Source organism: Podarcis filfolensis (assembly GCF_964270895.1).
Source record: "Podarcis filfolensis genome assembly, chromosome: 14".
In the NCBI taxonomy this organism is placed as follows: domain Eukaryota; kingdom Metazoa; phylum Chordata; class Lepidosauria; order Squamata; family Lacertidae; genus Podarcis; species Podarcis filfolensis.
Window position 1 is genome coordinate 16,762,464 of NC_139616.1, and position 25,085 is coordinate 16,787,548.

At 45.1% G+C, this 25,085-nt stretch overlaps 1 protein-coding gene across 1 annotated transcript; it reads right to left on the minus strand.

Moving 5' to 3' along the window:
* Positions 1-1,089: 1,089 nt before the first annotated feature.
* MINAR1 (membrane integral NOTCH2 associated receptor 1) lies at positions 1,090-24,705 on the minus strand. Its single transcript, XM_083586397.1, has 4 exons — positions 24,531-24,705; positions 10,918-13,266; positions 6,352-6,606; positions 1,090-2,022 (listed from the first exon to the last, which is right to left on the minus strand). The coding sequence occupies exons 2-4, from the start codon at positions 13,213-13,215 to the stop codon at positions 1,825-1,827; spliced, it is 2,751 nt and encodes a 916-aa protein (XP_083442523.1). The 5' UTR covers positions 13,216-13,266; positions 24,531-24,705; the 3' UTR covers positions 1,090-1,824.
* Positions 24,706-25,085: the final 380 nt, after the last annotated feature.

Sequence of the window (25,085 nt, forward strand, 5' to 3'; positions counted from 1 at the left end):
CTCCCAAAGAATTCTGGGAGCTGTAGTTCATTAAGGATGCTGAGAGCTGTTAGTAGAACCCTGTTCTCCACAGGGTGGTTTAACAACCAATTCCTTTCCACAGAGAATTGTAGAGGCGAATGGGGATCCCATAAGACCTCTCAGCATCTTTCTACAATACTTCTCCCAAAACACTTGGGAGTTGTAGCCAGTGCTATTTCTACTCAAGAGTATATTCGCCGAAGTTAATGAACATGACTAATGCAGGACTATTAATTTCAGTGGGTCTACTCTGAGCAGGACCTAGTTGGAGACAACTCTTGGTTTGCACGTTTAAGCATGCACTGAAAATACTGTATTAGTTCTAGATCTGAAAAACATAATGCAGGATTTGCACTGCCCGCCCGATGCAGCGCTTTGTTATGAAATGAAAAGTATTAAAACGACAACGACAACCCAATCACCACAAAACACAAATGACCCATCCTGTTCGTTTACATTCTAAAAAGGCACAAAATGTTTGTTGCGAAAGTAACATTCTGACAAACCTCCTCACAAGTTCAACAGAGAAGAGTGACAGGGGATCCAGCCAATAGCCAGCCTCCCACTGCCTATGTACTGAACTGGCTAGATCCCACCACCCATACGTACATTGCGCATATGTGCCACATCAATGCACATGCACAGAGCTTTCCCACATAATGGAGGATCTTGATGGGTCCAAGACTAGCCCTCATGTGTCGGAGCTCCATGCGCAAACAGCTGACACATGCACATGGCCTTTTTCTCATGTGTACCGATTGCACAAGTGATAGGACTGCACAGACAACATGCATGTCGCCAGGAATTATGTTGCCTGCGCATGGATCCTTTCCTCTCCCCACCAAGAAACCAACAGCAACTGTGCAAACTTCTCTAAAGTTACAACCATTCTGGTTATAAGCATTCCAACCATCGCAGCAGAACAATGGACACCTCCTGAATTTGTTGGATTTCGCCTGACTGGAACGGAACAAAAGAGCAACATTTGTACGCCACTGGTGGAGGTAAAACAACAACAATGCAACCTTTTTTGGCTGGAAGCACATGCCGGCTTTTTTTTGGGGGGGAGGAAATGTGATTATTAATGCAAGCAATAAAAAACCCTTTTGGATCTTTTTGGTCTACAGCAGATGATGCTTCACCAAAGTACTCAGTGATAACAAAGGAGGGTCTGAGGGGAAGACCTTGTTACAAAGAGCCCTTATCGATTCCAAATGTAGGAACGCACCCGTCCCATGGCAACCAATCTGCTTTCAAAACTGGACAAACGAGGAATACGTAACAGAACCAGCACAAAAATACATTCAGGTTGTTCATACTTTGGAGCGCAGTATCACTGCTCTTATCTGTCTGATGAGATGCATATTTGTACAGGATGGTTAGCAGTCAATCTAGATAACTTTAGTATAAAATCTCTCTCAGTATAGAGGAGTGAGAGGAACCTCTTTCTTCATCCACAGCCAGTCTTGCAAAATATTTTATCTTCTCTTCAAAGGGTGGGGGGAAAAGAGAGGGAAAGAATTCCACTTGTAATGACGTGTAAAAATTTAAACCTAGTTAGTGTTAAGTCTGCCAGGTGCTTTGCTATTTTAAAAAGACTCTTCTTTTTAAAAAACAAAAAAACAAAACAGAAACAGAAACAAACAAACCCCAAATGTCTTTACATGCTCCCTCGCTGGGATCGCTCAGCGCATCCTTCCCAGTCCACGGTTACAATTTTTGCCATAAGGTGATTATTTAAAAGACTGAATGGAATATCTGGAGCAAATGTTACAGGACGGATTTATTCATCCATCGTCAAATTCACGATTTCATAGTACATATGGGAACGACAATGACAAGGATAACAGTACAGGCTGCGGCTGCAATCAGGGCAGCTATTTTGCAAACTTTTGCTCTTCTGAATTCCGCTTCTTTGCGCTTTAGTAACGAGTCATAGCCTGGGGTATAGATGTCCTCCATCCAGTACTCTAAATTGTTGGGGTTTAAAGATTCTTGAGTCTGGAAAGTAAAAAGAAGAAGAAAGCCATTAAGATTCTCTTTCTCTGAATTCCTGCTCTAAATAAGGATACGCACAACTTAGGCCACATCCGCACGATACATTCAAAGCACTGCTGTACCACTTGAACAGTCACGACTTCCCCCAAAGAATTCTGGGAAAGCGTAGTTTGTTAAGGGTCCTGAGAGTTTGCTAGGAAACCGCCATTCTGCTCACAGAACCACAATTCCCAGAGTTCCCTGGAAGAAGGCTTGATTGCTAAACCACTCTGGGAATTGTAGTTCTGTGAGGAGACTCTTCCTGCTTGATTCCCAGTAAGCAGTATTCTGACAGTGGAGGCAAAACATAGACATCGTGGCTAGTGATAGCGAAGCAGACACAGGCAAGAAGCGATTCTTCTTTGAAGCCAAATCTCGGTTGCCAAACTTAATCAGTTCTGGAAGCCCATTCGGCTTCCGAAATGTTCGACAACCGGAACACTTACTTCTGGGTTTTCGGCATTCGGGAGCCGAAAAGTACATAAAGGGAGGCATTCAGGAACTGAAGTATGACTGTACAGTCATACCTTGGATTACAAACACTTCAGGTTGTATGTTTTCAGGTTGCGCACCGCGCCGAACCCGGAAGTCCTGGAACAGGTTACTTCCGGGTTTCGGCAATCGCACATGCACAGAAGCACTAAATCGCGCTTTTTGCATGCTCAGAAGCGCCAAATCACGACCCATACATGCGCAGACACGGCACTGTGGGTTGCGAACACTGCAGGTTGCGAACGTGCCTCCTGCACGGATCACGTTTGCAACCCGAGAATCCACTGAATATAAAAAGAGAGTGTATTGGATCTGCTGAAAAATTCAGGCTGGCAGGCAGCTTCTCAAAGATGGCTTCCTCTGTCGCCACGTTCTCAAATTTGCAACAAACAAGGAAACAAAGCTTATTATAAAGTGGCTGCCTCACGCTCCCCTGTTGCAACACTTCCTGCTCTCAATTCGGCAGCCTCTCTAAAAACAGACCGCAAGATGTCCTTAAGTCAAGTCCTAGCAACACTATGTGACTGAAATCTTCTAACCCCTCCAGTCTCTTGGGTCTCAGAACGGCTGATTTATTCCTGAATCTTGCCACCTGTGTGTGACAGAAACTGCGAAAAGCATCTGGTGGTGGTGGGGAAATTACTATTTAAAATACAACTCATGTGTAAAATTCTGAGGGAGGGCAGGCCTGCACAACAAGCGACCCACAGAACCGAAGGGAGCCTACCAGCCACGTAGGCCGACCAGTCCTGACACCAGCATTCATAATCCTCGGTCAGTTGCCAGGGACTAACCATAATGTTATTTGCCAGCTCTGAGGCTCCTGGGCCAGGTGGTGTGGAACAGTCAATTTAGCTTCCCACACAACATCTCAGAGCAGAGCTATTTCAACACCAGGCATCGTGGGAAATTAAAATGGCATCTGGTGCTCATTTGGAGTGCGCCTACTGACCGCCATATGCAAAGTCCATTTGGGTGTTTTGCCCTGGGTCTTCTCAAACCTAGAAGGGAGTATCTTATTAAAAACAATTAATATATTAATTGAAATCAGATTGGTTGTTGGGTTCCTACTGAGGGTATCCAGCAAGCCAAAATGACAGTGATGAGGGATTGAGGAATGCATTGATCATTCTGTGATGTTACAGCAGGGAACAAAGCTGCATTGTAACTTTTGAATAAATGAGTTTTAACAAACAAAAACAAAACAATCAACATTTTTAAGCAGCAGCAGCAACCCTGCTAGCTGATTCGCACCTCTCCAGTTGGTCAGTTTCTAAAACAGATAATTGACTGAACGCTACAACCCTAGTCATAATATGCATTATGTGCTCTGAGGATTTAGAATAGGCAAAGTGAGAGATGGGGAACTTGTTGCACTGCGGTTTGCTGCTAGGCTGCAAAATCCTGTCTAGCATGGACTTTTTCCATTGCTCTCCTGCTGCTGAGGCTGTCATGGAGTAAGAGACTGCTCCTGATCTCTGTGGGCAGCTTGCTACATTTCCATACTGCATGCTGAGAAAGGAAGCCCCCTCTATGCACTGTAGCATAGAAGCCAAGCAGCTGGTGTGAATGTGTTGAGAATGGGTTGTGAGTGAACGTAGTGTGGGTGGATTTAGAGATCTAGTCAGCTGTGCGCCTTAGCGTGCAAATGGTCCAAAGTAGTACATACTAGCAGGATGTACATACTAGCAGTGGGCAGACCAAATAAATACCAAAACTAGAAGGGATCAACATTATTATTATTATTATTATTATTATTATTATTATTATTATTATTATTATTTTTATATCTCACCCATCTGGCTGTGTTTCCCCAGCTGCTCTGAGTGGCTTCCAGCACATATAAAACATTAAAGAACTTTCCTATACAGGGCTGCCTTTAGATGTCTTCTGAAAGTTATGTAGTTCTTTATCTCCTTGACATCTGATGGGAGGGCATCTCACAGGGAGGGCGCCCCTACCAAGAAGGCCCTCTGCCTGGTTCCCTGTAACTTCACTTCCTGCAGTGATGGAACCACCAGAAGGCCCTCGGAGTTGGACCTCAGGGACCAGGCTGAATGATGGGACACCCTATCATTGCACACACCCAATTCACACACAAGTATGGCATGTTTAGGTGCACACACAAGGCCCACCCCAATGTCCTTGTGTGCATTTATTCTCCGTGCTTGGTCCCTGATCTTGCCTGTGTTGTCCAAGGAACCTCTCTGTGTGGCTTCTTCTTGTGTTCCTTTGAATGCTAGTAGAACTCTCTGAATGATCAAGGACCAGGGCATGCGGAAGACTGTGGACTGAGTGGGGGCAGGCAATGCCCACAAGGACATTGGGCATGCAGCCAGGATGTGCACCAATCCACACTTGAGATCATTCAGGCATTCATGCGAACACCTGCGCACATCTTACATGTGTGTGAATTTGTGTGAACATGAGATGAACCTGCTGGATCAGGCCAACGACCCATCTAGTCATCCTGTTCTCACAGCCCCCCCCCCCGATGCCTGCAGGAGGAAATCCTCAAGTAGGAGCCAAGCACAACAGCGCTCTCCCTTCCAGTGGGTTCCTGCAATTGATATCACTGCATTATTGCCTCCGCCCCTAGACGCAGGGAATGTGATTTAAACGGCTCAGGACTGCAATACCTCAAGGACTGCTTCTTTCCATATGAACCTACTCGGACCCTGAGATCATCTTCTGAGGCCCTTCTTCATGTTCCGCTCCTCGAGAGGTCAGGAGGGTGGCAACACAAAAACGGGGCCTTCTCTGCAGTGGCTCCCCATCTGTGGAATGTTCTCTCCAAGGAAGTTCGCCTGGCACTTTAATTATACACCTTTAGGCGCCAGGCAAAAACGTTCCTCTTGAACCTGGCCTTTGACTGATCTGATTTACATCCTACACACTTTTTAAAATGCTGGCTCTTTTTTAGGGCGGTTCCATTGGGTTGTCGTTTGTATTTGGATTATATGTATGCGATCCTTTATGTCAGGCTTCCTCAACCTCGGCCCTCCAGATGTTTTTAGTCTACAACTCCCATGATCCCTAGCTAGCAGGACCAGCGGTCAGGGATGCTGGGAATTGTAGTCTCAAAACATCTGGAGGGCCGAGGTTGGGGATGCCTGCTTTATGTGAACCACCTTGAGACCTTCAGGTATAGGGAGGTATAGAGATTAATTAATTAATTAATATGGGAATGGGCCCCGCCCACTCCTGGTATGTAGACCCTGACCACTTTCTCCCGAGGAAATGCAGTTCATAGGAAGAAAAAGCTCCCACACTTCTCAGATACAGGTTTGCAATCCAAACCTACCACACCCTCCAACATTTCTTCGTTGAAAATAGGGACGTCCTATTCCATAATAATAATAATAATAATAATAATAATAATAATAATAATATTTATACCCCATGCATCTGATTGGGCGGCTACCGATATATATAAAAAACACAATTAAACGTTAAACATTTTAAAACTTCCCTCTACAGGGCTGCCTTCAGATTTTTTCTAAATGTTGTATAGTTACTTATCTCCTTGGTTGGGGGGTCACATAACTCCACACCCTCCAACATTTCTCCGATGAAAATAGGGACGTCTTAAGAAAAAGCGGGACATTCTGGGATCACATCAGAAACCAGGACGGCTTCTGTAAATCCGGGACTGTCCTTGGAAAACAGGGACACTTAGAGGGTCTGACATACTTACTGACAATATGAATCTCTATACCCTTCAACATTCAGGTTTCCCCTTCTTTTGGGTAGGTTCCACTTTGGCACAGGCCACCCACGGTGGAAACCAACGTGACTCACTTGTAGATCCAGAGCGGCCAACTTTCCTTTCTCGCCCGAGTTCCTCGTGTATTCCTCAATGGTCCATGACGGCTGAGCCCGCTTCACTTCCGCCAGTTCCATCAGCCGCATGTCCGTGTAGAGGGGGTTGGTCTTCATGTGCGACTTGAGCGACGCTGGGTAAGGGTGGGGGCTGAAGACTTGCTCAATCAAGAAGCCATCTTTGGGTTGCTTGGAGTGCCTTGGGGCGTGTGGGGTTTCATATTGCCTATCTGCCTGCAGGGAGTCGCACAAGCAGTTCAGAGAAGGAAAGAAAGGAGTTTCGTGCTCAACAACTCAGTCACCTTGGCTGCATCCACATGGCTGTTTATTCGATTCATTTTTAATTTCATTCAATGTGTTTCTATGCCGCTTTCCATTCAAACAAATCCGAAAGCAGCTTGCAAACAACAAATGGCAATTACATAACAGAACATCACAGGTACAGCACAAGTCGTATTATATATCATCCATAAAATTGTGATTATATGTATTACACCTAGGGCTGGGTGATATATCAATATATCATTCAAGACTGGTTTGAAGTCCATATTGTGATACTGGTTTCATAATATTTTATTGCGAATCACGATGTGTGTGTGTGTTCTGTGCTGCGCAAAAATCACGATGCAGGAAAAACCATTCAGACATTCTGCTATATCACTATATCATCTATATCACTTTCTTTTTTCTTTCTTGTCCTGTGATGAGGCTGCATTTTAACATTTTTATATCTTACTGTTTCACTATTTTAATGTTGTATTTTAATCTTGTTTTTAAGTTGTATTCATTCAACTTGTTTTCATTATTGCTTGTTAGCCACCCTGAGCCTGGCCTTGGCTGGGGAGGGCGGGGAATAAATAATAATAATAAAAATCATGATGTTTAGCTGCTGTTGAAAACCAGATATCGCTCAGCCCTAAATACTACTACTAAAAAATAAGCTAAATACTACTATTTTTACACACACACACACACACACACACACACACACACTTCCCCGCCAATTCAGTTCATCAAAATATACATACACATCCATCATTCAGGACCTTGATCTAACAGAAGTAAAACAAAGCTATACTTTAACTTATTGGTTTATTCCATTTCCCCAATGTTTCCCTTGCTGTTTATTTCTGCATTATACACAACGCAGAAGCCACTTATGAGAAAACTAATGGAATGCAGTACCTGTTTAGTGCTCATTTCTGTGTTATTTGATTGCGGGGTGGGGGGCACCATTTGCAGCCCTTAACCCGGAAAAATTGTGGGAGTAAAGTGGCAAAATTTGGGGCAGTACACCAGCATATAGTTCTTTCCTGCCATTATCATGGAGGAACAGAAGCACACATGTAGCTTCTGTAGAAACGTCCAATGATGTTGGTTGTGTCACACCATGTCTAGTGGTATGAATGAAAGTCAATGCAAACATGCTGGTTTATGGGTCAATAAGCTACAGTTCCATAACACAACAGGTACTGCAGTGTGAAAGGAACATTAGAGAACGGGGCAGTAGCACTACTGTTATAATCAGGAAAACTAATGCACTAAAGGTGAAAAGGAAAAGGACCTCTGGATGGTTAAGTCCAGTCATAGGCGACTATGGAGTTGCGGCGCTCATCTCGCTTTTCAGGCTGAGGGAGCCGACATTTGTCCACAGGCAGCTTTCTGGGTCATGTGGCCAGCATGACTATACCGCTTCCGGCACAATGGGACACCGTGACAGAAGCCAGAGTGCATGGAAACACCGCTTACCTTCCTGCCACAGTGGTACCTATTTGTCTACTTGCACTGGCATGCTTTTGAACTGCTAGGTTGGCAGGAGCTGGGACGGAGCAACAGGAGCTCATTCCATCACGGGGATTCGAACCGCCGACCTTCTGATCAGCAAGCCCAAGAGGCTCAGTGGTTAAGACCACAGCGCCACCCGTGTCCCATGCACTATTCCCCATTTCTGAATGCACCCGTAGTCAACCAGGAATTTCATGCGGAAGAGCTCATGAAACTCCACACAGGTGAGTCAGTTGGCTGGCTAGGGAGGGTTGATTCCCTCCATCTCTTCCCTAAAACTCTGCCTCCTATGTGTGGAAGGAGGGAAGTGACTCTGAAAGTGACTAGGAACAGGGTAAGAAATACCGTTCACATTTTAATATGAATCTACCAATTTTGCGGGGACATGGGTGGCGCTGTGGGTTAAACCACAGAGCCTAGGTCTTGCCAAAAATCCGAAGGTTGGAGGTTCGAATCCCCGTGATGGGGTGAGCTCCCATTGCTCGGTCCCAGCTCCTGCCCACCTAGCAGTGCGAAAGCACGTCAAAGTGCAAGTAGACAAATAGGTACTGCTCCGGCGGGAAGGTAAACGGCTTTTCCATGCGCTGCTCTGGTTCGCCAGAAGTGGCTTAGTCATGCTGGCCACATGACTGGGAAGCTGTACGCCGGCTCCCTCGGCCAATAAAGTGAGATGAGCGCCGCAACCCCAGAGTCGGTCATGACTGGACCTAATGGTCAGGGGTCCCTTTACCTTTACCTTACCAATTTTGCACCTTCTAAAATAATATACAAATTGAAACAATCTTCTTTGGATTTCTCGAAATAAAATAAAATAAATTCTCAAGGCACCTGACATAACTAAACAAACAAAGAAAACGTCTACAGTTCAAAACAGGATAAATAACTAAAACAAAACCCATAAGCATAATAGTATACACAGGAGCAAGCAAGGCTTTAATCATTCATAAAAGCCTTGTGAACGAGAAAGACTTTAAAGCCTGTTTAAAAACAAGAAGAAAGTTATTTGTATAAGTTATTTAATATACTCATAAAGTTCTGTACCGCTCAACCAAGAAGAAGGATCTTCTTTAAAATGCTCACAAACTACAAACATGTTACACAATGTGACAAGCACATGTTACATACTCTCTTAATCTTTAAACCATCCCTAGTTTCCTCAAATCACACACTACAAACATTTTTTCCCCTGAAAAACCACCCCAGCAAAATCTATGAAAGAACAATGCACAGAACCTGTCAACAAGCTGAAGTCTCTCACCAAATGCTGAATTCATCAAAAAAAAAAAAAAAAAGCCATTTCTTATCCTGTCCATCTCAAATTCATCATGGGCTGCCCTCGAAGCTGTCTCTCCTATGCTGCTGAGCTTCATATCATTCCGCTGAGACACGCTCAAACTGTAAGTCGTAGAACCTACTACCGCCCTTCCAATTTCTCATCATAAATGGAGGAACACGATTCAGTCAACACACATACCCCTAACCGCTGTGGCTCTATAATTAAAAATAACAATAAACTTTCATTTCCCTCTCGCAGTTCTTTTCTGTCCTTCACATATCCGTGTTGGCATGTTCCAACTGACCTGTCTGACAGACATTCTCACTCCACCCAACTTTCCTCCACCTAACCTTCTCTCACAACAAGTTCGTACTGAGCATGTGCAAGGAACAACCGTATGAAATCCCATTGACCAACACTGGCCACAAAAATGCCTTTTTGGTTTATTTATTTTTAACCCAATCTACCAACATATTACACTACTATTCGACAAAAGCACATTCTCTAGGCATTCCTTTTGACCTAACAGAAAAGATGCAGTACAAATGGAGAAATATTTCTGGAAAAATCACCTGAGCAAAGTCTAAGAAATAAAAACATAAGGTACCCATCAAGAAGCTGGTATTTTGTCTAGGTTTTTAAAAAACTTCTTCAGAACAAGCCATTTCTTACCCCTTCTACCCCAAATTTGGTTTGAACCATCCTGAAAAATGCTTCTCCTACACTGCCCAGTTTCAAATCAGTCCGATGAACCATTTTCTAACTACCCCCTGGAAATCTGACTTCTCATTATAATGGTGGGATTCAATACAGCCAATTTACCCTTAACATAAGGCCATGAGTGTGACCCTATAATTACGGACTAACATCAGATAATAATAATAATAATAATAATAATAATAATAATAATAATAATGTCAGAATACAGAGATATCTAAACAGAGGGAGAGCACATGTGAGTATACACTTCTTAAAGGCATTTCTCACCAATAGGTGAGTCCTATCTGTAAAGAATTAACATGCAAACTGAACTGTCAAATGAACTATACAAGTCTATTTGCTTTCAGGTTAGCTCAGTTGGCCAAGGTGGCGATTTTGATCCCCGTATGGATGCATATTCCTGCACTGCAGGGGATTGGACTAGATGATCCATGGGGTCCCGTTCCAATTCTATGATTCTAAGTATACCATGTAAATTAAAAAATCTACATTTTGGGGCAGCTGGTGTTGTTTTGGGACAACCTCAAATTATACGATCGGTGTTGTTTTTAGACTGCAGCTCCTTCTGTATTCTGGATATTGCCGTGGGGAAGAAAAAAACAAGTGGGTTAAGAAAACAGACGGAAATTCATTAAAACAATTCTAACAGTAGTGTAGTAGCAGGCAGATGTTGTAATCCTCGGAGCCTTTCGAGAATTACACCAGATCCTTTTCATGCAGTCAAGTTAAAAATATAATTCACTGAGCAGAAATTGAAAAATTACCTCTTTGGATTTTCTGTGCCAGTCTTTGTTCTCGCCTCCACCCCTGTCTTTCATATCTTCCTCCGTAATGCCAGCTTGGTTTGTATACGTGATAGCTCGCCAGTCTCTAGGGGAGTTAGATATACTAGCTATCTTGGATTCTGTGGCACTGTTTTCCTCTGTCAGTGACCTCGAAGACCTCCTGGTGAACAAGCTTTTTTTTAAGGCTTTGACCCGGAGGCTTTCGCTATTGCTGCCACTGGCATCTGAACAACACCAGTCCGGATTATTCTCCAGTTTGCCTCCGTGTGAAGAATTATGGCACGAGAAGATCCTGGGCGAGGTACTTTCTTCAGACTGAACCTCACTGGTCAAGGAATTGAGATCCAGTTGGACGCTCACTTTCTCTGGCTGCTGAATCTTTTGATCCAACTTGTTCAGCTTCCCCAGAACTTGAGAAATTTCATCCCTGACGCTGGAGAGAGACTCCAGTTTCTTTTCGATTTCCCCAATCCTTAGAACCAGTTTGCAGACGCTGGTTTTCAGCTCGTCGTCTGTGCCGCTGATCTCCAGGCGCGAGACTTTTTCCAGCTTGTTGCCGGCATTGCCATTGGAGATTTTAGCTAAGTGGTGTTCAGGGGAGCTTTCGCAGTCCGATTTGTGTATCTGAGAAAGCGAGCCGGTGCTGTTGTAACACGACGACTGCATCACCCCACTAGACCCACAGATGCTCATGTCATCCAGAAACCTGAAGATATCGCTGATGTCATCGCTGACAATTTCAGAGTCGTCGTCGGACTGCTTAAGAGAATGTCTCTCTCCATACTTATTCTGACTGGGGTGGACCATCTCTTTGCACTTCTTGTGTTCCAGCCCCTGTTGGTCTGTCTGAGTCCCAACACTGTTCGTTTTGTCAATGCTGAGAAGCTGGATAGAGGTGCAGTTAATACTCTTGTCTTTAAACTTTTTCATGGGCTCATGCTTCTCCACTTCCAAGATGGAGGGGATGTCTTTGGGTTTATGCCCGTTCGGTTTCATGGCGTAGCCAGACTGCATCATTGACTGCTGATCCTTGGGGTTGAGATAAGGCTGGCGCCTCTCTGTGGCTGGGAAATTGGAAGGCTGGCTGTTTGAACCCTGGTACCGTGGATTCTCTTCAGACTGTTTCCTGTTGAAAAAGGACCTTTCAAAATCAGGTACTTCTTCAGTGTTCAAACTCCAGCTTTTGACCGGCCACGGAGTTTGTTTGCTCGGCTTCCCCAGCCACCGTTTGGTTTCTTGCGGTCCGAGAACGGTTGTCGGGCCAAAGTAAGTAGAAGCCTGGAGATCGTCTAAGCTTTCATGCTTGACCCTCCTTTTATCAGGCACAGGCGAATAAATCGGGTTCAAGTATTGACTGCTGTAGGGCATCTCAAAGCTGTGGTTGAAAAACGCCTGCTTGGAGGTCTCTTTCCTGCCTGGAGGTTCGACAAGCTCGTCCTCTGCTTTGCTAGTGGGCGACATTAAGCTGGGCGAAATGGTTATGAGGTTGTGGAAGTCCTCCTTGAAGATGTTCCGCTTCTGCACGCACGACTGCATCACAAACGGCTCATCGTTCGAAATGAACGCCTCCTTGATGCTCCCGCTGATGGGCAAGGAGTCCTGGTCAGATATAGACTCGGTTTCGAGGTTCATAGGGAAATATGTGCTCTGCATTTCGCAGGGGGGAGAGCTGGCAATGGTGTAGGATGCCAAGGCCTGCAGTCGGTCGAGGGAAGCCGCTCGCCCTTTCATTTCCTTATTGACCCCAAGCAGAAAGTTGGGCTCGGAAGCAGGTACGAACTGCGGGCAGTCCTTGCAATCCCCTTTCCTGCATTTGGACGACCTCCTGTTCGAATACCCCCTGTTAAATTCTCCATCCCTCAGCTCGCAGTTGAGCACGCAGTCCACCATATTGCACACTTCTGTGTCCGATCGGCAGGACTCCAGAGACTCTTTCTTCCCCATCTTTCCCCGTGAAACAGGAAGCTTCTCCTTGGCCACCCCGCCGTTCATCTGTATGAGGTTGAATATCGTCACAATGTCTGCCGCAACCATGATCTTCTTTGATTGCTGGTTGTTCACGCTGCACCTCATTTTGTCCTTGAACAAGGTGGCGGGGAAATTAGGATCTAGGCAGGCAGTGTAGAAAAGCACACTCCGCAGCTTGGCCAACTGGGACAGATCAAACCTAGCACATAGCGATTTGCAGAGATCCTGGTAGGAGACAGAGTTTTGTTTGGTATCCAGCTCCTCCAAAATGTTCACAAGGAACAGAGAAGAGTCCTGACTGGTTTCCATGGCTTGTGGAGATCAGGCTTTGCCGCTTATCCCAGTCGCGTTATTCCAGTTCTAAATGAACACACAACAGGAAAGAGAAACAAAGTAAGCTCTGTTTCGTAAGCCACCTAAAATCTCTAAAACAAAACAGCAACTTTTTAAATAATAAGAATAATGATCACACTTTTATTCATGTCATTCAGTGGTCTATGGGTTGATTTTTTTTTCTTTTAAAATGATGTACACTAAGAACACGAGAAGCTATACCATGTCATCTATCTCAGTACAGTGGTACCTTGGTTCTCAAACACCTTGGTTCACAAACAACTTGGAACCCAAACACTGCAAACCCGGAAGTGTATGTTCCGGTTTGCGAACTTTTTCCCGGAAGCTGAACATGCTCTGTTTTGAGTGTTACACTTCCAATTTGAGTGCCACGTTTCCGTTTTGAGTATTAAGCTGTTTTTGCTATTTGTTTTGAGTTTTTGTGGCTCTTTTTTGTTTTTGTGACTGTGTGGAACCCAGTTCAGCTACTGATTGATTGAGTGATTGTGTGACTGCAGTACACTGTTTATTGCTTTCCTTTTATGGATAAATGGTCTCATTAGATAATAAAATTCATGTTAACTTGCTCTTTTAGGGGTTGTTTTCAAAAGTCTGCAATGGATTAATCCATTCTGCATTACTTTCTACCGGAAAGCGCGCCTTAGTTTTGGAATGCTTTGCTTTTGGAACGGACTTCCAGAACGGATTAAGTTTGAGAACCAAGGTACCATTGTATTTCTCAGTCACACTGTAGCAAACACTGGGAATTCTTTTGTTAATTCCTATTTGTGTTTGTATGTGCCCTGGGTGGCTCACACCATCCAATAAACAACGATATAGCAAATTTAAAAGCATAAATAGCCACAATTACATACAATCATAGAGTTAATGCCTCTGATTAGTAGTAGGGAAGGGATATAGCTCAGTGGAAGAGAACCTGCTTTGGTGCAGGTTCAATCCCCAACATTTCCAGGTGGGTCTGGGAGAGGACCCTGGAGAATTGTTGACAGTCAGTGTTCACAATACAGAGACCTCTGCTCCCCCCACAGAGCTACAATTCCCAGAGCGGTATAACATTCAATCCCTCATCTCTGGAAGAAGAAAAGAGGATGCCCCTCTAATACATCTCAGCACCCTTAACGAAGTTCCCATAATTCCTTGGGGGAAGCCATGACTAGTTAACAGGCTGTGGGGAGAACCTTGAAGCCAGTCAATGCGTGTCTCATTCCCTGCAGCTCCAGCTGACCTCATGCTGGGTGGAGGGAATCACTAGAGCAGGCAATAATCATGATGAGGGGGACACTGCGAAGCCAGCCAATGCCTCTACATCCATCCTTATTTCAGACATCATGATACATAGGTATATTGTATCACCCAACCCTAAATACCGAGTCCAAATTGGTTCATGTGTGAGGAAACACAGAGGCCCTGAGATACAGAAGGCTTTATAGGTAAAAACCAGCACTTTGAATTAGTCCAAAATATAACTGGTAGCCATTACAGCCATGCCAGGATTGGTGTTATGTCCTCAGAATACCTTACCCCAGTCAGCAATCTGGCAATATGACTGCATCAATTCCCAAAATTCTGAGAATTATAGGGACAGAACTATCTAAATTGTATAGAAATTTATTTACGTATGCTACTACAGCAGCAAGAATGCTACTTGCCCAAAAGTGGAAAGGAGTAGTCCCAGCAAAGGAAGAATGGATACAAAAACTTATGGAATATGCAGAAATGGCGAAACTTACTGAAAGAATAAGAAGTCAAGATAACAAACTTTTTATAAAAGAATGGAAATAGTTCACTGAATATTTACAGATAAATTGCAAACAGATAAACAACATTAGCAGGATTACTGTAATAACCTGCAGTTTCATAAGAATATATATTTTAAAGTAGATAATTAAATGAGCAAATTAAATGAAGTCGGACAGTGCTTTTTTCTATTAAAAAAAAAAGTTTAGGAGTACTCTCATTTTCCTACTCAGATTGAAATATTGCCCCTCAATGAGGCCAAACTTAGATTCACAAAATGTTTAGGGGTATGCGTACCCCTGCATTCCCCCAGAAAAAAAGCACTGAATTTGGATCTGCAGAAGATGTTAAAAAATAAATTTAAGGAACCGCAGAAAGAGGGGGAAGGAAGTCACACTTTGAAATGTTAATTTGATTGTAATACTAATGAAATGCACAAACCTGGAAAGTACAAATAAAAAACTTTTTTTTTAAAAAAATGATTGCATCAGGATGTTTTTCAAGATATGCTTTACTAACATGCTTGCAGTGTACGTACGTCTCAGTAAAACTGCATCAAAGGAATCTTGACCGTACATCACCTTAGGATGACTTTCCCCAGCGTTTTATCAATGCCCATGGGGATCGAGGGGGAAGAAAGAAAGGCATCAATACCTGCAGCCTTTTTTCAGGAAGGTCCATGCATCCTACTCTACAGAGGGCAGTCCTGTATTTGAAGGAGTCTTCTATCTGACGTCCTGTCTAGTTGACAGATTAAAGGACCATAAGAGTGGAGAGGAAGGGCCTTGAAGTTGCCCATCAACAGTTAATACCTGAACAGCAAACTGAGCAGGCATGTCTCTTGCATTTCTATTCAAACTGTAGTGATTATTTTTCATATTTGCATCTATCCGTATAAATTAGCGCATGCACATTTTTATGCAGCCTGTGTCCCGCCTTCGTCCATTTCTTTCAGCGATTCGTTCCCTCTGCTTTGTCAATCTCTAAATGGCCCAATTCCAAAATTAATTGTGGGGATTCTAGCTGAAAGCAGAATTCAGGGAAGGCGGAACTCAGAGCAAAGCAGGTAAGCCGGAAAACAAACACACCAAGGAAAGGAACAGCGGTGTCATTCTTACAGGATACTCTATAGCAGGGGTCAGCAACCTTTCTCAGCCGTGGGCTGGTCCACCGTCCCTCAGACCATGTGGTGGGCCGGACTATATTTTGAAGGGAAAAAATGAACGAATTCCTATGCCCCACAAATAACCCAGAGGTGCATTTTAAATAAAAAGACACATTCTAAGTGGTTATGTAAGCTTTCAGAATACTTAGAATTAGCCAAATTGACAGACATAATAAGACAAAAAAAAGTGAAGTAAAAAAAGAATGGGAGTGCCTAAATGAATACCTCAAAAGTCAAGGTTCGAGGACAGAAATCTGGCTGAGTCTGGAATAACCTTGTGAAGTGAAAGGATAAGAAAGAGAGATTTATATCTAGCTGTTAGGATAGAGATGATAAGGAAAACAGGGAAACTGGAAGACACAATGAGAGATAAAGGAGGTGCTGTGGGATTGGTGGAAGTCAATGTTTTGTTGTTGTTTTTATAGTGTTTATATTATTAACTTGTAAGATATGGATTTGTTTTTTTAGTTGTTGTTGCTTTTTCAGTTTTTCGAATGTTGGTTTTTGTGTGTTGTGTATTGTTATTTTTCAATATTTTTCGTGTTGTTGTTGTTGTGCGGAAAATACTAATAATTTTTTTTTTTAAAGCACACATTCTACTCATGTAAAAACACGCTGATTCCTGGACCATCCACGGGCCAGATTTAGAAGGCAATTCTAGGCCTTAGTTTGCCTACCCCTGCTCTATACAGTGGTACCTCAGGTTAAGAACTTAATTCATTCTGGAGGTCTGTTCTTAACCTGAAACTGTTCTTAACCTGAGGTACCACTTTAGCTAATGGGGCCTCCCGCTACTGCCGCCATGCCACCAGAGCACAATTTCTGTTCTCTTCCTGAAGCAAAGTTCTTAACCTGAGGTACTATTTCTGGGTTAGCAGAGTCTGCAACCTGAAGTGTCTGTAACCTGAAGCATCTGTAACCCAAGGTACCACTGTAGTATGAATCCTTTGACGGGGGCCTGACCTTGAGAAGTATGTGCTCTACTACTCAGGGGCGCTCTGGGTGTCATCCTGAAGGGGTGTGCCCCCCCCCGCCTAGGACTCCCAAGCCCGGCGAGCAGCAAAGCTGTGACTCTCCACCTTCCCCTGGCTCTCTGTAGGGGAGAATCGCACAGCCACGCCAATTGGCCCCCAGGGCGGATCACGCCACCTCCGGACGCACGGCATGTGTGCCACTCCGGGTGCTAGAGCCCAGTGGCGTAGCGTGGGGGGTGCAGGGGGGGCCGGCCGCACCGGGCGCAACATCTGGGGGTTAGGGTTAGGGGCGCAAATCCACGGGTTAGGGGGCGCAAATCCACGGGTTAGGGGTGCAAATTACTTGCCTTGCCCCGGGTTCTGACAACCCACGCTACGCCACTGCTAGAGCCCCCAGCTCTGCCCCTGCTAGTACCAAGGCATGAATGCTACCCAACTCCCCTGCTAAATAAATTTACAGGCTTCTGGGGCTTCTCCGTCCTTTGCCTTACATGGGCCTGCCAGGGACTGAACCTGGAACTTTCTGCATCCAAAGCAGATGTTCTACCACTTCAGCAATGGCCCTTTCCCAAATCTCAAGCAAGTGAGTCAAGCAATAGAATAGACTATTGAAAAAGGCATCAGGGGAAGCTCAAGTGCTGATCTGATCTCCAAAGATAATATGTATGTTACCTTTGCATTTCCCACATTGCAATTAACTTGGGCGTTTTTGAACAGCTGGGCATTTAAATGCCTTCCTAGTCTACCTGATAGGGACGCGGGTGGTGCTGTGGGTTAAACCACAGAGCCTAGGACTTGCCGATCAGAAGGTCAGCGGTTTGAATCCCCGCAACGGGGTGAGCTCCCGTTGCTCGGTCCCTGCTCCTGCCAACCTAGCAGTTCGAAAGCAAGTCAAGTGCAAGTAGATAAATAGGTACCACTCTGGCGGGAAGGTAAACATGGCCACATGACCTGGAAGCTGTACGCCGGCTCCCTCAGCCAATAAAGCGAGATGAGCGCCACAACCTCAGAGTCGGTCACGACTGGACCTAATGGTCAGGGGTCCCTTTACCTTTACCTAGTCTACCTGCCAAAGAGTCCTGTGTTAGCTCAAAAGCTTGCAGAATTACACGTCAAAAGAGGTGGACTTAGCAAAGGTAATTCTCTTATCTGCTCCATGCCACCTTCAAAACGAAATGCCTTGTGACTGTTCAATTAACAATCAAGGAAATGCTTTGTCTTTGAAGAGAGATCAGTCTTCCTCAGATTCAATTTTCCCAACTGGAACAAAGCAATCGCACTGCCGTGAAAATGCACACACAAGAACACCACCTGACAACTTGCCAGAGTCTACCAGGCTTGGTCTTTAGGACAAGCTACGGGCTCACTACCGATCAATCCTTTCATGACCTCCATGAAAGCAGGTTGACTACACTTCATACTCCTTGTGTGAAGGTGGAAAAAGCCTTAGCCCAGCATTTCAGCTGTTGGGAGATCAGACCGTGGCATTAATCATTCCATTTTACCTTCCCAAGACCACCTTCTCTGAGGCAATGAGATTATTTTGTCTTCAAAAAAGAAAAGCAACACAAAATTATCTTTAAAAAACCAAAAACACCCTGCTGGACTAGGCAATATTAAGGAAACCTTAGCCAATATGCATGACATACATTACTTTTTCAATGCAAAATTCCAGCATTTCACTGTGTGGACAGAAATAATGCAATCACCTTCAAACAAGCAGAGCTAATACTGTGATACTGGAGAAGCATCTCTGATTAAAAATTTCACTCTTACTTTGATCTTCAGGGGTTTTTTTGCTATTGCACAATATTCACCCATCATTGTTTGAGAATTGCTGCAACTCTTCAGAATCTGGCATTTGAGACAGGTGGTCTTAAAACCAAGAAAAGCATACTTGGGTTTCAGATCATTTAGCCCCATTTTTGCCACAATGTTACTAGCACTATTATCAAGATTGCACCTTGTAGGGGAACTTTTGCCACACAAGGATGCCCAAAGCAGCTAAGCAGCTAATAATAATAATAATAATAATAATAATAATAATAATAATAATAATAATAAATTTTATTTATATCCCGCCCTCCCCAGCCGAAGCCGGGCTCAGGGCGGCTAACAACAATAAAACAGTACAACAGTACAGCACAACGCAACACTCTAAAATCATTCATTATAAAATTAATTCAAAGCAAACCACTGGCAACCATTGGGCCAGAGCTCCGCGAAGATTGCCAAAGGACGGAGTCAGGCTGTGCCCTGGCCAAAGGCCTGGTGGAACAGCTCTGTCTTGCAGGCCCTGCGGAAAGATGTCAAGTCCCGCAGGGCCCTAGTCTCTTGTGACAGAGTGTTCCACCAGATCGGAGCCACAGCCGAAAAAGCCCTGGCTCTAGTTGAGGCCAGCCTAACCTCTCTGTGGCCTGGGACCTTCAAGATGTTTTTATTTGAAGACTATAAGTTTCTTTGTGGGACATACCAGGAGAGGCGGTCCCGTAGGTACAGCAATACGGAATCAAATCGTAGAAATCCTAAGAACCGACTTTCATGTAGCATGTTTTGCAGGTGCAGGGAGGTAGGCCGACATCAGGGCCAGCCCAATACATTTTGCTGCCTCAGAAAAGCCCCCCTTCCAATCCCACATGCAGAAGCCAACCAAGCCGAGGCACAATCTGCACTATACATTTAAAGCAGTATCATACAGATTTAAACACCTGTGTCTTCCCCCAAAGAATCATGGGAACTGTAGTCTGTTAAGGGTGTTGACAGTTGTTAGGAGAGCCTCTATTCCCCTCACAGAGCTACACTTTATTTATATACCTAATTCATACCCCACCCTTTTCTCCAAGGAGCTCAAAGTGGCATCAATGATTTCCCCCCTCCTCATTCAACCCCCCCACAACAAACATTTGAGGTAAGCTAGGCTCAGGGGCAGAAGATCAACTTATCCATTCTGAAGGAAATCAGCCCTGAGTGCTCACTGGAAGGACAGATCCTGAAGCTGAGGCTACAATACTTTGGCCACCTCATGAGAAGAGAAGACTCCCTGGAAAAGACCCTGATGCTGGGAAAGATGGAGGGCACAAGGAGAAGGGGACGACAGAGGACGAGATGGTTGGACAGTGTTCTCGAAGATACCAACATGAGTTTGACCAAACTGCGGGAGGCAGTGGAAGACAGGGGTGCCTGGCGTGCTCTGGTCCATGGGGTCACAAAGAGTTGGGCATGACTAAACAACACAACAACAAAAACAACAACAAGGCTCAGAGGCAGTGAGTGACTGGCTCAAGGTCGCCCAGTAAGTTTCATGGTTGAGCGGGGATTTGAACCCTGGCCTCCCAGGTCCCAGTCTGATGCATTAACCACTACACCATGCTGGTTGAATAGTGTTGGACGGTCAACCTTTCTTTCCAGGGAACTTTAGGAGCTGTGAGAAGAATAGGGGGCTCCCTGCAGCTCGCTTAACACTCTATAGTTCCCAGGATTCTTTGGGGGAAGCCATAACTGTTTAAAGTTTTATAATACAGTGGTACCTCGGGTTAAGAACTTAATTCATTCCGGAGGTCCGTTCTTAACCTGAAACTGTTCTTAACTTGAAGCACCACTTTAGCTAATGGGGCCTCCTGCTGCAGCCGCGCCATCGCTGCACGATTTCTGTTCTCATCCTGAAGCAAAGTTCTTAACCCGAGGTACTATTTCTGGGTTAGTGGAGTCTGTAACCTGAAGCGTCTGTAACCTGAAGCATATGTAACCTGAGGTACCACTGTAATGCTTTAAATTCACAGCAGAGATGGGGCCTGGCAACGGAATCTTACTTCAGTGCAAGTGATGGGATAGCATCCTGCATGACAAGTGAAGGCAGCAGGTTAGCTTTAAGCGGCAGAGGGCCAACCACAACAGCAATATCTCCAACATTTCACTGCTTCTCCTTGCTTCCCAGCATCTGCTGCGTGAGGTGGCTGCCCCACTCCGACCAATAGTAGGGCCGTCCTTATTTGCCATCAATCCTTATCTCCAAAATTCAGATTATGTTAGTCTGTGGAACCAAAATAAAATTGGTATTGTAGCACCCTAGAGATGGACAGTGCGATCTCAAGCATGTCTGAGCAGAAGTAACTCCCATTGTGTTCAATGGGGCCTCCTCCCCAGTCACTGTGTTTAGGATTGCAGCCAAAAGATGTTACTGCAACATAAGCCTTTGTTGACGACAGTCCACTCTGCCAGATACACGGAGCGTTCTCCTCAGTTAGGAATACACACAGCACAGAACCAGTTAGTGTCGGACGAGATGAGTTCAAATCCCACACTCGAGCCATGAAGCTGATTGGATGACCTTGAGCCAATCACCACCCACTCTCAGCCTAACCTACCTCACAAGGTTGTTGCAAGGATAATATGAAGAGTGGGGGGGGGAAGAACCATGTAAGCCAACTTGAGCTACCTGGGAGGAAAGGTAGGATATAAATGGAAGAATAAATAAATTAAATAGCCAAAACAACAGGAGTTTAAACAGTGAGTGGGTGGCATTCAACCAAGTTTTACCCAGTGGCATTAATCAACATGACTCTGTTAGGTCCATTAACTCCAACTGGTCTACTCTGAGTGCAGCTTATTTGTGTTGGGTGGGGTTGCTCCTGTTACTAGAGAGTCCCTTTTATGCCATAGCCTCTTGGTCATACTATTTACAAACACACACACATATACTGTATCCATGAATAAGGATACAACAGCCAAAGCGTTTCACAAAACAAGCCCTACACAGAAAACGTATGCCGCAATAAACCTCAAGTTTTGCTAGGGGGAAGCTATATAAATTAAGCAGGTAAATAAATATGGGGAAAGCAAAATGTTACTTTGAAGTATTTCTCTCGAAGGCTGAATTTATTTTATCCTGGATTGTTTTATTTGATGCTTTAATGTGTTGTAAAATGTTTTGAGATCCCCCCCCCCCTTTAAAATATAAAGCAGTACAGGAATGAAAGATAATAATAATAAAATTCATTGAGGAAAAATGGTGCCTAGACATTCTGTTGTGGCAAGTGTAACCTAGGTTTGAGGTACCATTTGGTGATTGGCTTATATATCTGAGTTTCTAACACTGCCTTTAAGATCCCACAAGACTCTTGGCTGTTCTCCCAAACGTGATCGAAACAGCCTGGGTATATTTGCTTAGGAAGAAGCCCCATTAAAATAAGCATTAATACTTAGAGTAAACATACAAAAGACCAGGCTGCAAGCCAGTTCTTAGACCTGACCACTCCGTGGCTTCACATGTTGCCAAACAATGCCCCTGCCCATTTGCTTTCTGAATCCGGAGAGAAAAAGAGAGGAAAGCACTTAGGAGGCAGAGAGCCCCATGCAGGCTCACTCCAATCCAACCTGTCCCATTCTCTTACAAAGCGAGGAGGTGGAGGGCAGGGGGTTGAGTTTTGCTTCCAGCCAGCCTTGTGTGACACACAATGGAACACAATGCCAGGGCCACCAGCTTGTGCTTTCAGCTTCTCTGCAAATCCCCACCCCATGGGGCAGGTATGAGATACTTTGCTGGCAAGGCGCCTCCTTAATGTGATTTTTATTCACTCTCCTCAAGCCAATGGGGAGCTCGGGGTGGTGGTGAGGTGAGGACAATGCCCTGCAGCCTGGAAGCAAAAAGCAATGCAATTTGCTAGAGGCTTATTCATCAGCAAACAATTTACTGCAAGTCTGCATTCTCCGCAGCAGGAGAAAAGGGGAAGAAAAGCAAGCTTTGCACAGAACAACACTCGGTGGATCTGCTTCCTCATCTCTCCCATCAAACATCCATCACAAAAAAACATAGGTGGATGCCAAGGAAGTTGTGAGGTTTATGTCTCCCCTCTGATATAGGAACGGTGATAAAAAAACTCTATATAAACCTGGCTTCCTACACAGGAAAAAAAAGGTTGTGCTGGCTTGATTGCCATGTTGTAAAACACACCGCCTCTTACACGACTGAACACACACATTCCAAGAAGGATGCATTGTATATCCACACAGCATTCCGTCCTCTCTAGTGCTTTCTCTCTGCACAAGTTCAAAGAATGCTTAATGCCTTACAGAACACTTTAAATTAATACCTGTTGTTATTGTGTTATGCAACTAACCCCCTGTATTAGGTAAGTGATCTACATGTGTGGGGAGGGTGGGGGAAGCAGGGCAAATTATGATAGTAAAAAAACACCATAATAAAACCTCACAGAATGTTATGATTTGGTTCCTGACTCCCTCACACCCTGAGAACCATCCTTCCACAATCGCTGTCACAGATATACACAGTTTCAGCACAAGAATGACTCTCCTGCCCACACAGATATTAAAACATGGTCACCTTAATTCTGTGTTGTTGTTGTTGTTGTTAATATTGAGGATCTGCAGCATGGAACAAGTGGAAAGGCATACAATCCCACCGTAGATTCCAAAACATTGCACCCCTCCCTCCCTGGAGCCCATTTCCCCGTGTTTCCATTTCACAAAGCAAAACAAAGATGACTTTGCCAGAATTGACTATCCCATCCACAACAGTCTTTTCATTCCTGCAGCCAGGTTCTTTTGCAATGTTTACCCACTCATCCCAGACCTCTACAGCCCCCAAATTTTCGCCTCGATTTCTGGTACTGCCATTGCCCATCCGGAAAGGCGGTGGCGGCAGGGTTTGGGTTGTTGTTTTTCTCTTGCCATCAACTTATCACCAGCCTCTGCTGGGATCCTACGGAACTCAGGCAGTCAGAGAAGTATCACCAACAAAAGCTGAAGTTGTTGCAACAATTTTGTATTCCCCTCCCTCTCTTTGCCTCCCTGGGAGTCTGAAGCACCAAGAAACAGCAGGACCCCACTTCACAGCTCCATGGGGAAGCCAGGATAAAAAGAGAAAGAGGTTGGCAGGAGCCGGCAGAGCCAGCCCGGTGTTCCTACTCCAAATCTATTCCGTGTCAGTTGAAAAGTCTCCCTACTTGATCTAGCCAGACTCAGGCTTGGGTGGCTCGATCAGGAGGGAGGAAATGGACTCCTGTACCTTTAAGAGTGGGGAATTTCAGCAGGTATAGCTTTTCTCCCAGCCCCATACCTGCCAAAATCCTCTTTCCAAAATAAACATCTATAAGAGGCAAAGGGTCCCTTCATGAATACCTCTGTCCCCCTCTCCTCGCCAACTGGGGGCCCTGGCCTTCCCACACGGCTTTTCCTTGACATTGTCCTTTTCCAACCTCTCCCAAATTTCTCTTCCCTACTTTATAAATGCGGTCTGGGGTGGGGTGGGTGGAAGGAGGGAGGGAGGGAGGGAGCACTCCTCAGGAAAGCAAACCAAGCCTTGTCCAAGCCAACTGTGGCGGTTTGGGCTATTTACGCATTTGGATTTGCAGGATCCCGGATTCTCTCTTTCTTACCTCGAAGTTGTCTTGTGGCGGAGTTGGGGAGGGATGATCGGCGCCTGCTTCTCCCCCCTCCCCTCCCCTCCCCTCAATGTCCCCTTCACGTCAGGGTCTTCTTCTGCCGCGGTTCTTGCAGCCGGGACCTTGCAAGGAGGAGGAGGAGGAAGAAGGAAGAGAGGAGGGAAAGCGGAGCGAACGGGAAGCAACACCCCCCCCAGCAGAGTCCCCCCCCCCCAAGCGTCGGTTTGCAATCCAATAAAAAAAGGCAAAGCAAGAAAAGGCCAGCGCTCCTCCGGCAATGGTCCTCCGGGGGCGCAACTGCAATGGTCAACCCCCGTCGTTGCAAACTAGCGACGCAAAACGCACACTGCGGGCGGCTCGGGACGTTTCTGCTGCTGCTGCTGTTGGGGGTCGCTCCCTCCTGGATGTTTCTTTCTCTGCACCCCCCGCCTCCTGGGTCTGTGGGTGTGCCGCTCCCCAACAGCCTGGAGACGTCAGGACCCTCGTTCGAGCCCGGAAGAAGGAGCAAGACGGAGGCTGATCTGCACAGTCTCCTTTGCGCGCAAGCCA

Coding starts and splice junctions, on each gene's coding strand:
- MINAR1 (XM_083586397.1), bottom strand. CDS start 13,215: ATGGAAACCAGTCAGGACTCTTCTCTGTTCCTTGTGAACATTTTGGAG. Junction 6,607..10,917: donor GGCACAGAAAATCCAAAGAG/GTAATTTTTCAA, acceptor GACTCCCTGCAG/GCAGATAGGCAATATGAAAC. Junction 2,023..6,351: donor TGGCCGCTCTGGATCTACAA/GTGAGTCACGTT, acceptor TTTACTTTCCAG/ACTCAAGAATCTTTAAACCC.